The sequence below is a fragment of the Triticum dicoccoides genome, chromosome 2A (genome assembly GCF_002162155.2).
Source record: "Triticum dicoccoides isolate Atlit2015 ecotype Zavitan chromosome 2A, WEW_v2.0, whole genome shotgun sequence".
Classification (NCBI taxonomy): Eukaryota; Viridiplantae; Streptophyta; class Magnoliopsida; order Poales; family Poaceae; genus Triticum; species Triticum dicoccoides.
In genome coordinates this window covers 672,249,883-672,264,862 of record NC_041382.1, presented here as the reverse complement: position 1 = coordinate 672,264,862, position 14,980 = coordinate 672,249,883, and the positions used below count along the sequence as shown (strand labels likewise).

General features: G+C 49.2%; 1 protein-coding gene across 2 annotated transcripts in view; it reads right to left on the bottom strand.

The window, feature by feature from the left end:
- Positions 1-13,671: 13,671 nt before the first annotated feature.
- Positions 13,672-14,980, bottom strand: part of LOC119356121 (actin-depolymerizing factor 6) — a 4,915-nt gene continuing 3,606 nt past the window's right edge. Inside the window, exons 1-3 of one of the 2 annotated variants that reach the window (XM_037623028.1) lie at positions 14,654-14,723; positions 14,256-14,521; positions 13,672-14,160 (exon numbers count right to left, since the gene is read on the bottom strand). In XM_037623028.1, the coding sequence (XP_037478925.1) occupies positions 14,010-14,160; positions 14,256-14,521; positions 14,654-14,656 (420 nt within the window). In that variant the 5' untranslated portion in view covers positions 14,657-14,723 and the 3' untranslated portion in view covers positions 13,672-14,009. Of the gene's footprint in view, positions 14,161-14,255; positions 14,522-14,653; positions 14,724-14,980 lie in introns of those variants that run through there. The other variant, XM_037623029.1, reaches the window with a different exon arrangement.

Here is a 14,980-nt window from a genome sequence, read left to right as displayed (position 1 = left end):
AAGTTTTTTCACACATTGAAGTTGTAAAGTTTGTTTGATCTGCAAAGTTTGAAGTCTATATGTTCTTTCATTTGAGAGAAATCAAAAAGAGAAATCTGGTTGTTGCAAGTTAGTTGGAGAGTACGGATCTCAAAGCAATGTTGAAGGGTTGAAGATAAGAGGTTCCATGTAGGACGAGCTACGAAGGAACTTTACCCTTGGGAACAGAGGAGGACAAACTTCAGCTGTCTACCATGCTGACGTACACGGGAGGAGAGGAACAAGAGAACATGCGAGGGCGAGCTTGAGCTGGCGCCTTCCATCAAGCCGACGTGGTAGTAGTCCAACGTCACGCAAGGAAAACCGCCCCCAGAAACCACTATAATCAGCGCAAAGGGGTGATTTGCCTGGTATTAGAGACTTCAAGGGGTTACTTAACTGGTTTTAGAGCTGAGGGGGTGGGTTAGCCGGTTTATGAAACCCCAGGGGTGATCTGGACTTCTTTCTCTCTCACGATCCTGATGTAAATCTTCCTCTCCCTCCCTAGCACCCCTCTCATGGAGTACCCTACCGACGCCGTCGTCCATCCTCGCCGGTATCCCATTCCCATCTTTGGAACTGGCGGCTTGCCATCCATGAACAACGTTGTCCTAATGGCGTTCGATGCCCGAGCTGCCATGCTCAGTCTCCAAGATTCGTTTTCCACTGAAGTCCTCTTCAACTTCAAGCTCCTCCACATTGCGGCACTCTCCGTTGTCTCTATCACGTTGCGGCGGTCATAGATTGACGGCAGGGGTGGCGGCAATGCAGGTATGTTATTCTCTCATCTCTCACCACGCTCTCTCTGGTCTGCAACGGCGCTGGGACATGGGCATGGCAGCGACAGCTTAGCAAAGGGCGGCGACCGGTGTGTGCCTGAACCGACCGTGCTCCTGCTAGACATGTACGTGCATGTCTTGCTTGTCTGTTTCAGCCGGGACTCGAGCCTTTGGCAATCTATAATGTACGTGGTCCTTTTAATCTACACCCTACAAGAAATAAAGCCAAGAAAGAAACAAAGGTTAGCCTCTTATAGCAATCCAATTGTGCGTGCGTGTATTTCTGTGGTGGCATCTATATATTGTTGTGTGTTTCCAACCGGAGCAATATCTGGATGCGGAGATGCAACTTTTGCCAAGTCCTTTCCGGCAAGATGGAGAACAACCTCGATTTCTTGCCCAGCAAGCATGTATGGTAGTACACGGCGAGCTGTGCACGTACGCAACCACGCATGCAGCTGATCGATTTTCCCCAGCGTGGGGGAAATTAATTGGGTAAGTCACAGTAATCGATCTCACGAGCCAATTTTGATGCGTTGCAGTGCACAGGGGACGGGACATGAGCCGCTCATGGCTGGGAGGGATTACTTGTAATTCTACCGATTAAAAATTAATCTCACACAATCATTTTCTTGACAACGAGTCGTATTAACGACTACGAGAGGTATTCCTATTCTTCTTCTTGTCTTCTTTTATATTTTGTGTGTATTTAATTTGTTTTATCTTGTTGTTGCTTCCTTAATCTGAACTACTTTCTGAGTACAAAGAACATCTTTATAGAGACCTTTGTGAGTTAAGTACGGTAATTTGGTCGCCATATATATACTATGATTCTGCTAGCTAAGGTTATCCTGAATTTTCATTTACTTCAATGAATTAAATCTGAGCTGTAAGTTTTGTTCTCAGTGGTTAATATCTGTGAGGGCTGATTCTGAAGATGCATATCTCTTGTTATATTGCATTACTTTGTCCCTTTCAGTTTGAGATAAATAAAAATGATATCCTTGGTCAGTGAAACGTTTAATCGAGAAATATCACTTAAATGTAGCGGGGTGTTAGACTATGTATAGCTTCTGTACCTATGTACGTATATGGTACATATTGTAACACAACCATTATATATAATGAGATAAGCCACCCCTAGAGGGTTGTGCTGGTTCCCCAAAACTTATTGTCTTACATGGTATCACGCTAGGTTACGATCGCTTCCGCTTCTAAACCCTAATACCCGCACCGCCGCCGCAGCCGCCGCCGCCTTCACCGCCGCCGCCGCGCCACCGATCGCGCCGCCGCCATGTCGAGCGCCGCCACCACCGGTTCCACTGCTGCGGGCTTCCTCCCGGCCTCTCTTGCGGCTCTGCTCAACCTCCCGCTCGATGCCGTCTCTGTTCCGGCTCCGATCGGGACAAGGAGCATCGGCTCCGTCTTCTCCACGCCGCCGGCGCCCTCGCTTGGGCGTGACCTCGTGGTCCACACCGCGGCGCCGCCGTCCGCTGCGGACTCCGCAGGCGTCGTCCCGCCGCTCCTGCCGCAAGCGGATCACACTGCCCCGCTGGCGGGGTTGGCGGCGTCCGCCCCGGCCGCGGGCCTTGCGGCGTCCGCACCGGCCGCGAGCTTTGCGGCGCCCGCCCTGGCTGCGGTCCCGCCTCCTCCCGCATCAGCTTCGGTGCCTCCGGCTGCCTCCATGGTGTTTGCACCCCAGGCAGCCTCCTCGATGGGATTGTCTTCGCCGCCGCCGTTTCACTTCGGTCATCTCATCACCATCAAGCTCTCCGCCGACAACTACATCTTCTGGCGTGCGCAGGTTCTCCCGCTCTTGGGGAGTCACTACCTGCTAGGCTACGTCGACGGATCGCTTCCCTGCCCACCCGCGCTGGTAGACAGCGTGCACGGTCCGGTCTACAATCCGGCCCATTGCGTCTGGACGGGGCAGGACCAGGCGAACCTCTCCTCCATCCAGGGGTAGCTCTCGCCGGCAGTTGCCGGCCTTGTTGTCTTCGCGAAGACGTCTCATGAGGCCTGGACCATCCTTGAGCGCACCTTTGCAGCGTAGTCCCAGGCTCGTGTCTCTGCACTCCGTCGTCAGCTTGGAGAGTGTCAGAAGCTTGACTCCACTGTCACTGAGTTCTACAACAAGGTCAAGGGCCTCGCCGACACATTGGCCTCCATTGGACAGCCCCTCACCGACTCCGAGTTCAACTCGTTTATTGTCAATGGTCTTGATGAGGAGTATGATGCCTTAGTCGAGATCATCAACGAGCGGGGCAACTCGACACCCATGCTGGCACACGAGGTTTTCTCTCGGCTCCTTCTCACTGAGCAACGGGTCGAGACTCGCCGCACCAGGGGCACTGGCTCCCTCTCGGCCAACGCCGCCACCAAGGGTGGCCGCTCTTCTTCATCACCCCGGTCTCCCTTGGGGCTGCCACCGTCGCCCGCCTCAGCCCCCCCACCTACTGCGACCTTACCGGGGGCTGGCGGTCCACGTGTGTGTCAGCTTTGTGGCCGCGATGGGCACTGGGCCTCCAAGTGTCATAAGCGCTTCCAGCGAAGCTTCCTTGGTCTTGGCAATGACGGCAAAGATACACGCAACAATGCCCGTCAGGTCGCCATGGCTGATCGTCCCGCGCCGCAGAAGCAACAGGGACACACTCAGTCCTACTCCATCGATCCACACTGGTACATGGACTCTGGGGCGACAGAGCATCTAACCAGCGAGATGGGGAAGCTTCACACTCGTGAACCCTATCATGGCTCCGACAAGATCCACACCGCCAATGGAGCAGGTATGCACATCTCTCATATTGGTCAAGCATCTCTTCTCACTAGACATGCCAATAGGAGTCTTCAGCTTCGCAATGTTCTTCGAGTTCCATCTGTGACCCGTAATCTTCTTTCAGTTCCTAAACTCACACGTGATAATAATGTGCTTTGTGAATTTCACCCTTTTGATCTTTTTATTAAGGATCGGGGCACGAGGGACATTCTTCTTAGTGGGCGGTTGTGCCAGGGCCTCTACCGTCTGGAGCATCCTGGTGTCGCTCGTGTTTTCAGTGGAGTTCGGGTCTCTCCGTCACAGTGGCATGCTCGTCTTGGTCACCGGCCACACCTATTGTCCGTCATATTTTGCGTCGTCATGAGCTTCCTAGTTTGTCTAGTCATAAAGATGTAGCAGTGTGTGATGCTTGTCAGCGGGGGAAGAGTCATCAACTTCCTTTTTCGGAGTCCAGTCGTGAGGTGAAACATCCTTTAGAACTTGTGTTTTCAGATGTATGGGGTCCTGCTCAGACTTCTGTCAGTGGTCATAATTACTATATCAGTTTCGTTGATGCTTATAGTCGCTTTACCTGGCTTTACCTTATTAAACGCAAATCTGATGTGTTTGATATTTTTGTTCAGTTTCAAAAACATGTTGAACGTCTTCTCAAGCACAAAATTGTTCATGTCCAGTCAGACTGGGGGGGCGAGTATCGCAACCTCAACTCTTTCTTTCAGTCGCTTGGGATAGCTCATCGTTTAGCATGTCCACATACACATCAGCAGAATGGTTCAGTCGAACGTAAGCATCGTCATATTGTTGAAGCTGGTCTTACTCTTTTGGCCCATGCATCTGTTCCGTTTCGGTTTTGGAGTGATGCTTTCATCACTGCATGCTTTCTCATCAACCGTACTCCTACTCATGTTTTAAACATGAAGACTCCCATTGAGGTTCTCCTTAATGAACAACCTGATTATACCTTTCTCAAGGTATTTGGGTGTGCTTGCTGGCCGCATCTTCGTCCATATAACAAGCGCAAGCTTGAGTTTCGTTCTAAGAAGTGTGTTTTTCTTGGCTATAGCTCTCTTCATAAAGGTTACAAATGTCTTCATGTTCCCACTAATCGTGTCTATATATCTTGGGACGTCGTGTTTGATGAGCATGTTTTTCCCTTTGCCAACCTTCCTGTGTCCACTGTCGAACCACCATCCCTGCATTCATCCTCTGTTGCTTCTGACCAATTTGATGATGTTGCATACTCTCCTTTGCTGTTACCTAACCATGGTGCAGGAACCGGACGTGGAGCTCGTTTGGAGCTGTTGGAGGATTCACCATCATCATCGTCGTCTTCTGGTGGGCACGTCGATCGCCCTATGTTGCATGGCATCGATTCGCGTGCCCATGCATGGTCACCCGACGAGCCCGTCGCGCCGAGCATCTCCACTGCTCGGTCCGTTTCGCCAGCGGCCGCCGAGTCGCCCGCGGCTCGGCCCGTCACGCCGTCTTCGCCTGCGGCTCGGCCCGTCACGCCGTCTTCGCCCGCGGCTCGGGTCCTCACGTCGCCTTCATCAGCGGATCGGCCCGCGACACCGGCCGCGCCACGGCCCACTATGCCGAGCTCGCCATCGGCCCGGTCTGTGATGCCGGAGTCGCCAGCTGCTTTGTCTGCTCTGCCGGTTTCGCCGGTGGGTCGGCCTTCTTCGCCAACCGAGTCCGAGGCTACCGTGACTGGCTCCTCGTCACCGGCTGACTCGTCAACGTCGCCGTCCTCTAGCCCGTTGCAGGCTGCTCCGTCGACCTCGGTGGTTCCTGTGTCCCGACCACATACACGCAGTCGCAGTGGCATTTTCAAACCTAAGGAACGTAAGGATGGTACCGTTGCTTGGTTGGCTGCTTGTTTGGCTGCTGCTGTTGCGGATCCATCTTCTGAGCCTCGCTCATATCAGGCTGCCCTGCGCATTCCACATTGGCGAGAGGCTATGGAGCAGGAGTTTCATGCTCTTCTTCGTAACAAGACATGGACTCTCGTTCCTCCACCACCACGGGTAAATGTTATTGACTCAAAATGGGTATTCAAAGTGAAGAAGCATTCGGATGGATCTATTGAGCGTTACAAAGCGCGACTTGTTGCTCGCGGTTTTCGGCAGCGTCATGGTCTTGACTATGAGGACACCTTCAGTCCTGTCGTCAAGCCTACCACTATTCGGCTTCTTCTCTCCATTGCTGTTTCTCGTGGTTGGTCACTTCGTCAACTTGATGTGCAGAATGCTTTTCTACATGGATTTTTGGAGGAAGAGGTTTATATGAAACAGCCGCCTGGTTTCTCTGATCCTGATCGTCCTGACTATATCTGTCGTCTTTCCAAAGCACTATATGGTTTGAAGTAAGCTCCTCGTGCCTGGCATGCCCGCCTTGCCTCTGCCCTTCGTGCTCATGGGTTTGTGCCGTCTACTGCTGACACTTCGTTATTTCTTCTACAGAAGCCAGAAGTCACTATGTATCTTTTGGTATATGTCGATGATATTATCCTTGTCAGCTCTTCTCAGTATGCTGCTGATGCTCTTGTCTGCTCTCTTGGTGCTGATTTTGCGGTCAAAGATCTTGGGAAGCTTCACTACTTTCTTGGAGTTGAGGTCACTTCTCGTGCTACTGGTCTTGTCCTTACGCAGAAGAAGTACTCCTTGGAGTTGTTACAGAGAGCTGGCATGCTGAAGTGCAAACCGACCACCACACCCATGTCGTCTACCGACAAGATAACAGCTGTTGATGGTGAGCTTTTGTCTCCTGCGGATGCCACAGAGTACAGGAGCATTGTTGGTGGACTTCAGTACTTGACGATCACGAGACCAGATATCTCTTATGCTGTTAACAGGGTTTGTCAGTATCTTCAGGCTCCCAGAGATACTCATTGGGCTGCTGTTAAACGCATTCTTCGTTATGTTCAGTTCACCCTGACATTTGGTATGCATATTCGGCTGACTTCCTCTCGGGTCCTTTCGGCCTTCTCTGATGCAGATTGGGCTGGTAGCCCAGATGACAGGCGATCCACGGGGGGTTATGCAGTATTCTTTGGCTCTAATTTGATCGCCTGGAGTGCTCGGAAATAGGCTACTGTGTCACGTAGCAGTACTGAAGCTGAGTACAAGGCTGTGGCTAATGCTACTGCAGAGATTATTTGGGTGCAGTCTTTGCTTCAGGAGTTGGGTTTGTCTCAACCACAACCTCCTATTCTTTGGTGTGATAACATCGGTGCTACATACCTTTCTGCAAATCCAGTATTTCATGCCCGAATGAAACACATTGAAGTTGACTATCACTTTGTACGGGAACGTGTATCACAGAAGCAACTCCAGATCAAGTTTATCTCATCTAAGGATCAACTTGCAGACATCTTCACTAAGCCTTTACCGCTGCCACAGTTTGAGGCTTGTAGGCGCAATCTTACCCTTCTCAGTTCTTTAGAAAGTGGCTAAGATTGAGGGAAGGTGTTAGACTATGTATAGCTTCTGTACCTATGTACGTATATGGTACATATTGTAACACAACCATTATATATAATGAGATAAGCCACCCCTAAAGGGTTGTGCTGGTTCCCCAAAACTTATTGTCTTACACGGGGTAGGTTTTCAGTTTAAAACTTTGCATTACACATATTTCCATTCCGTGCAGATGATACATTTCATATCACTCGGTGTACTATTTCCTCGACAGATCCTCCTAATCATGGCATGCTTTTTGGTCTGACGTGCTTTAGATAGCTTGTGCTGACTCGTTAATTCTTCAATGATAATGAGCAATACATAAATCCAGCAACTGACTAGATTTGCTTTGTCCTGAGATCATGGATACTTGAATGCCATTTATTCAGCATCTCCTGCAATACAGGAGTGAAAAACTTAGCCGTGTTGATTCTAAACTTGAAGTTACAACTGATTAACCCCACAATAATTTAGTTCTGGAGATTGCAGAAGCCGTTTCAAGGAAACAATGAACATAAAAGATGGGGGCATCCTGGGTACATTAGTTAGGAGCAGCATAGAAAAATCCGACAGTAATAGTGACAATAGCAGCAGCATGCCTGAGACAAGAGAACAAAATAGTGATTGGAGCATCAAAGCAGCAGCATGCCTGATACAAGACAACAAAGTAGTGACTGTAGCATTAAAGCCCCTTGTCTTTGGATTTTGATTGGTTTTCTTGTATCTCCTGCTTTGCTCAGGCATTTAAATGTCTGCTTTGTTTCTACTTTTTGGTATTCATTTTTTCTTTAGTCTCGGCTTTGTTTCTACTATTTGGTATTCATTTTTTCTTTAGTCTCATTAACTTTACAATTTCTGTAGAAAGCACTAGTAGAAAAAGGGTTCAATGTGAAATTTATTAGTCCCGGTTTGTAATTGAACCGGCACTAATGTAACTATTAGTGCCGGTTCCAACGGCTAGGCAGGCGGCGCTTATTAGTATTGGTTCATGGCGAACCTTTACTACCGGTTTGTGCCACGAACCGGTACTAAAGAGGTGGTGGCTTTTAGTACGGGTTGGTGGCTCCAACCGATACTAAAGGGGGGTCTTTAGTACCGGTTGGAGCCACCAACCGATACTAAAGGTGGTGGTCTTTAGTACGGGTTGGTGGCTCCAACCGGTACTAAAGACCACCCCCCTTTATTATCGGTTCGAGCCACCAACCGGTACTAAAGGTGGTGCGCTGCCATCCGCAGTGCACAATGTTTAGTCCCACCTTGCTAGTTGAGAGGAGCTCGCACCGGTTTATAAGCCCCGCCGCGGCTACCGTGTCGAGCTCCTCTCTAAGCAGGCCTTTGTGGGCCTATTACAAGTCTTCTGCCCCGTGGGGCCTACTAGGCCGTATGGGCCTGCATCCTGGCCCAACTAAAGATTGGGTTTCTAGTTGTATACAGGTCGTGCCGGCCCAGTAGGTGGGCTGTTTTTGCTTTATTTCAAAAATAAATAAATAAATAAATACTTACCAACCGAGACTAAAGGTCTCCCAGACCACGGCGTGCCTCGTGCCACGTGATGGGCCTTTGGTCCCGGTTCATGATGAACCGGTACTAAAAGTCGTTACGAACCGGTACTAAAAGTCGTTTTTCTACTAGTGAAGGCATATGTTTCGCTTTTCAGTCTGACCCCCTACAAAATATTGTAGGGTGAAGAAGTGCTTATGTATATGATCCAAAAAAAATATGTGCCACAATCACATGAATTATGGTGTTATGAGCTAGAAGATTTTGAAAGCACATCAATTAAGAATTTACACATATTTATACCTCAGATGGGGAAGCATGTGTTTGGTCTTTGCTGTTGAGATTCAATATTTCCTATCAGAGATCTAAAACAGAAGGTTGAAATCCTACTTAAATTTATTAGAAGAAAAATATTTACAAGGATTACATGTATGTAATTTACATGGGGCTATCTTATGTTTGATATCTAGGCCTCTAATTATTTGTATTTGTTTGTTATAGATCTATGGATACCAAGATCATTAGTTCTTTAGAAGTATTGCATTTGTATAGGCTTGGCACCACTTGATTGGAAATACAATCGCATCGGCAATTCATATTATATCAATTGTGACATCCATAAGAAATAGGAACTCCTACCATTGCCTTGAGAGGTGATATTTTGTCATGAACAGAGAAATGACAAAGTTATGCGCAATAGTTGTCAGAGTGGTTACCATGCTGAGAGCAGAACAATATATAAATAATATCATGTTCTTCATTATTGTTGGCTTATGTAGATTATCATGTTCAATGAAATTTCCTAATACTTTATTATTGTGTTTCTAGTTAGAAGACTGCAGTTGCACATGAGATGAGGGGATGGTAAATGGAAGAATACTAATTATAAATAGTTTATTATTTATATATTATATATGAAAATATCAAGTAATTATAAATGTCATTTACAATCATCAACGATCTTACTGAATGATTGTTTTCATGGACATAAACGAAGAAAATATCCTACAAATTGAGTGCAGCTGGAGGGGCCTCAATCCATTTGAGCCGAGAAAAATTTCTTTTGTAGCATATCTTGGAACATTTGTTTTAAGGGAACAAAATCCTCCATGTTTTATATTTAATTAATAAATAGTAACAGACATGCTTGTGAGACGATCAGTCTTGAGCATAAAAAGTCATCCTTGTAATGTAGTGAACAAGAAAGGGTTCTATGTTTTTGTACCACCTTTTCTACTTTTTGTGCATCAGATTTGATACTATAGGTCGTCAAATTTCAAATTTTTTGTCGAAATATATTACAAGTGGAGTCAATTTCAATTATTTTACCTCCGTTAGAGCATCTACAGCCGGACTTGGCAAACCCAGCCCCTCAAGCGCCCAGACGCGTTCGTGAGCAATGACCAGGCACGCCTCAAATTTCAACAGTTGCATCCGGACATCTCATACTAGATTCTCAAATCTATACAAAGACATGCAAACTAAAATAAACCTACGTGCTACCTCGATCACCTACCTACTCATCGTCGGAGATGTCGACGATGTCCGTGCCCGGCTCCGGTAGCATAGCCGACAGCTGCAGCTCCGGTGCCTCCAGCTGCTCCGTTCCAGGCTCCTCCGCATCTATCTCTGCGTCGAGTTCGGCGAAGAGCGCGTCGGTCGCCGCCTGCTCCTGGCGGAGGAACACCCGGTTGGCCTCCACATAGGCCTTATCTTGGATGGACTCCAGAATGGCCTGCTGCTCGGCCATCTCCTCGAGCTGGGGAACGGCGAACTCCGGCTTCGCCTGCTCCATGTTGAAACCCGGCAGCTCCTGCTGCTCCGCCTCCCCCGCCTCCATCGGAGCCATCTCCTCCTCCTCCTCTTCCCCTGGCTATTCCTCCTCCAGTTTTGGTGAGTCTGGAGGCAATCCAACAGCGATGCGGGCGGTGCGCGCATCTTGTCTCGCCCGGATCTCCTGCTGGATCTCGTAGCGGCGCTCCGGCGTCAACATTGCCTAGTAGGTGATCTTGCTTCGGACCATGGCGAAGCGTCGGAGCGGGAGAGGGAGGAGGTGGATGCGCTCGGACTAGCGGCGTGGAGAGGGGGAGGTGGATGGGTTAGGTTTGCGGGACGCCGGCCGGCTTAAATAGACGGATTTGGTCTTGGGCGGTGAGCCAGAGCGGCGACACGCGGCGTTCACACCGCGGCGACGGATGCTGCGTCCGTCGGACTGCCGGTTTTCCGGGTGTTTTCACCTGGGATCCCGCCGTCAGACCGACATGGCGGGCGTGCCCAGACGCCTCCATATTCGCCCCTTATTTGGGCTCGATATGAGGGGTGCCGGTCAGCCCGGGTGTTTGAAGCCCGGTTGAGGGGCCCGTCTGGGTCAAAAAATCATGACCGGATGGGCTGCTCGGACGTTTAAGGTGGATTTGGGGCGCCCGGCTATAGAGGCTCTTAATGGTTATCTTTTCTTTATATGTGAAATTTGACATGATTATATATGCAACCCGTACACATTTTAAGAAGGCCGTGGCAACGCACGGGCAATCTACTAGTAAATCATAAGGTAGGTGTCTTAATCCTGTTTGTTCTTTTTCACCAAAGAAACCAGTGTCGTTTTCATTTCATTAAAAGAAGTGAAAGAATGGACGATAGCCGTGAGTGCAGTGACATCAAAATGAAGAGAAAAAAGGCTAAAGATATAGAAAAAAGAGGAGGGAGGCAGGCAAGACGAAAGGAGCACGTTACAAAAACATGAAGAAAAGGCGGTCGACGTCCATATGTCTCATCAGCCCACAGAGAGAAGGACTTCAACTTTGTCATCCTCTAACCAGATCAAGACAAACACCTTTAGCAAAGGTTGTCTGATTGCCATCCAACAACACCCATCGTAAAAGAGGGAAGGGGTGTCGTCTGGGAATGAGTTGATCCAAAGTGGTCGAGGACTCGCTAACCCCGCTTCCGATGAAAATCTTCGGCTCTTCCGATGACATGTCCAAACATCCAACCAACAAAGGATGAATGACATATGTTGGAGAAGAACCAAAGAGCAACCACCATCTTTGCCTTATACAATAAGACCTCAGGGTGCTTCCAGCTCCAAGACAATGCCCATAAGAGGAAACACCACACAAAATGTCGCCATCGTCTGATGCAGTAAGACCTGGATGCTCGCGGGAGTTGCCATCATCAGCACTGATAATAGTAGAACCCGGATTTCAGTTATAGCCTCACCTTCACCCATTTAGCACAACCCCTTGTTGTTACAACCTTTTAGACTTTATGCAAAATCTCATGTAAAAACATGATCTCGTCCATAATATTCCTATCCTTGTTGAAAGCATTCTGGCGACTTAGGGCATCTCTAACGCCGGCCTTTAAAATGGACACTATATTTGTTTGTGGACCGGTCCATGGACAGTGATATGAGAGACCATCCAACATTGTCCCCTAAACGCCCTCTGTTTTCTTTCAGGTCCGTGAGCTCAAGAATAATAGCATATCGAATTTTTGATCAGTGGAAATATTCAAATGCAATCGTAATTCTAATTTAAATATTAAACTCTAACTAAGTTTTCAAATAAAATAGTTCAAACTTGTATTTAACTCACACATATGTCCTAGTTGCCCCCTTTAACCGCCCGCAGATGCTCAATCAATCTTTCTTAAGTTACTCATGAGTTCCCCAGTCCCAAATTTGTTGATGCATTTAAACATACTCATCAAACACGGCGGGATTCTGATCTGGAAGTTGGATAGGATCACCCATGCTTCCAAATTCCAGACCTCTGACAACATCTTCACTCTCATCCTCCACAATCATGTTGTGCATAATCATGCAAAATGTCATCACCTCCCATAGGGTCTTTGGATCTAATTGTTTAGGAGGTCCACAAACAACTGCAAAATGGGTTTGGAGCAGTCCAAATGCCCCACCACATCTTTTCTAGCTCCTTGTCTTTGGGCAAAGATAGCTCTTTTCTTACCAACTGGATCGAATATGGTCTTGACAAAGGTAGCCCACAAAGGATAGATACCCTCAATCAGATAGTAGCCCATGTTGTACTAATGCCCATTGACAATATAGGTGCAAGGAGAAGCTTGCCCTTTAGTCAACCTAACAAACAATGAAGACCGATGCAGCACATTAATATCACTGTAAGATTTGGACATGCCAAAAAAGGCATGCTAGATTCAGAGGTTATGTGATGCAAATCCTTTAAGAATGATAATGGGCTTCTTAACATGGCTCTGATATCGCCCTTGTAGAGCTTTTGGGTAGTTCTACCATCTCAAATGCATGCAATCAAGAGATCCGAGCAAACCTGGCCACTCTCTTGCTTCGGACATTGCCAAGAGCTTTTCGGTGTCTGTGACAATTGGTTAGAACATGCTCTTCCACATGCTCCGCGTCTGTAAGGATTGTCTGCATCATCGTCATTTTATCTGCACAATCCTCCAAATCGGATGGCTCAACGTAGTGCTCGTGCATGTACTTCATGTACGAACCCATTGCTTCAAAGAAGGGACAAAAAAATTAGCACGGGCATTTCACCAAGCATTTGTCGGGCGTGGTGACCCCCGTAGAGGCGGATGGTACTTGCACGACGGTCGGACGAGAGGTGTGGACCGGCTGCGTAGGAAAACGGTTTGGCGAGCAGGTGGAGTGGCCGAGGTCGCGGAGGTCTGGGAAGGCCTTGGCGAGTGGCCGAGGTGGTAGGCTGGGAGGGAAGGGGATGCATAGAAATATGAAGGGATGAAGATGCGGGTCCTGATGGGGTTTTGGATGGGCCAGGGGAGTCGGAGTCCTACGCGGCGGTTGTCCATACTCCCACAAACTCCCCACCCCCATCCCCCAGTTTGCTTTTGGTTTGCGAGAAAACAGACAAGTGGACTGGTCCATGGACCGATGCGGACGGCGTTGGATGACAAACTGCATCCGAACAATGTCATCTGGATGTTTGCAGGCGATTTAAGGATCTGCTTTGAAGATGCCCTTACATTTTAGGTTAAATTTCTTCATATAACGTTTCACTCTCGCATCTATAACTTTGGATTCTTTTTCAAATCACTAGCAGAAGACAAACGCGTCTAAACTTTTGGATAGTGCGAGCATCAGGCCTCCTTTCGGAACGAGCACATAAGGAGACCAGGAGCAAAACACACCACAATGTTTGTCTTTTCGTGAATAAGTGCCGTGCGGCCCGTGTGGAGCGAGTCGCTTACACAACGAGCACGGACAAATTTACGTAGTACGCACCTCAGCAACAAGGGGGGAAATAAGATCGGGCATGCCGTCTAAAATCTTGGAAACGGGAAAGACAACGAGAGAGACCATCTATGTCTAGTTTACAAGGAGGGGGAGGCTCCGACACCGACGACGGAGGGGAAACGGCATACGATGGTACGGGGGCGCAGGTACGTAGGGCGTGATGTAGATCCAGCTGCTGGCCTTGGAGCCTGCAAGGAGCGATGCGATGAGAAATTTGTTCAGAGGGCTCTGGCCTTGACGATGTCCAACGTCATCTCGCTGGGTTCGGTGGCCTGCAGCTCCACCTGGTAGCCGTCCAGCTCCCTCTTGAACCTGTCCTTGGAGCTCGCGTACAGCATCTTGCTCCTCACCCTGGACGTGTCCGGGGACCTGCATGCATGCATGCAGCCACAGGCACAGATCGTTCACTAGCTGCGTGCTCACGCGTGAGAGACCATGCATGCATGGATGGATGGGTCACGTACCAGGAGATGAAGAAGATCTTGCTCTTCTGGCAGTTCTCGTCGGTGACGAAGTCGAAGTCGAAGACGGCGTAGCGGCACTCGTCGGCGGGGATGGTGGCGGTGAAGTCGGCGTAGGTCTCGCCCGGCTGCCCCACCCGGTCCACCACCACCTGCTGCGTCTGCTCGTTGATCTTGAACGTGATGAACCGGAAGCTCCGCTTCGCCTTGAGCTCCTGGAACTTGAGCTTGCACTCGTCGCTCACGGCCATGCCCGACGCCGAGTTCGCCTTGCATTGCAATCACACAAACAACAACAACAACGAGAGCAACCTCATTATCAACCAATCAACCAACCAGAAGGATCGAACCGAACCGTCATCGACCCAAAGCCGCCGCTGGCGTCTCGCGCGCGCGCTCACCATGGCTGACGATGGGCTTTCTCTTCTTTCCACGGACGGAGCGCCGGACGCGACGACGGTGGCGTCAGGCGGCGGGCGAGGTTCTCAAGGCCCGGAGGAGAGGAGGCGCCGGGCGAAATATAGGGGAACCTGGGGCTCGCATCGCATGCATGCATGGTGCCATGCCGCCGTTTTAGGAGGAGGAAGAAGAGGGGCGGTTGACCAAGCACGTCCCCTCCTTGGCGCGTTCGCGACAGCCATGGGCGATCCACAGGCGCTGCCTCCACACCACCCATCCGTCGCTCTGACCTGTAACCAAGCTCCATCCCTGCCTGATTCGCAAAAAAA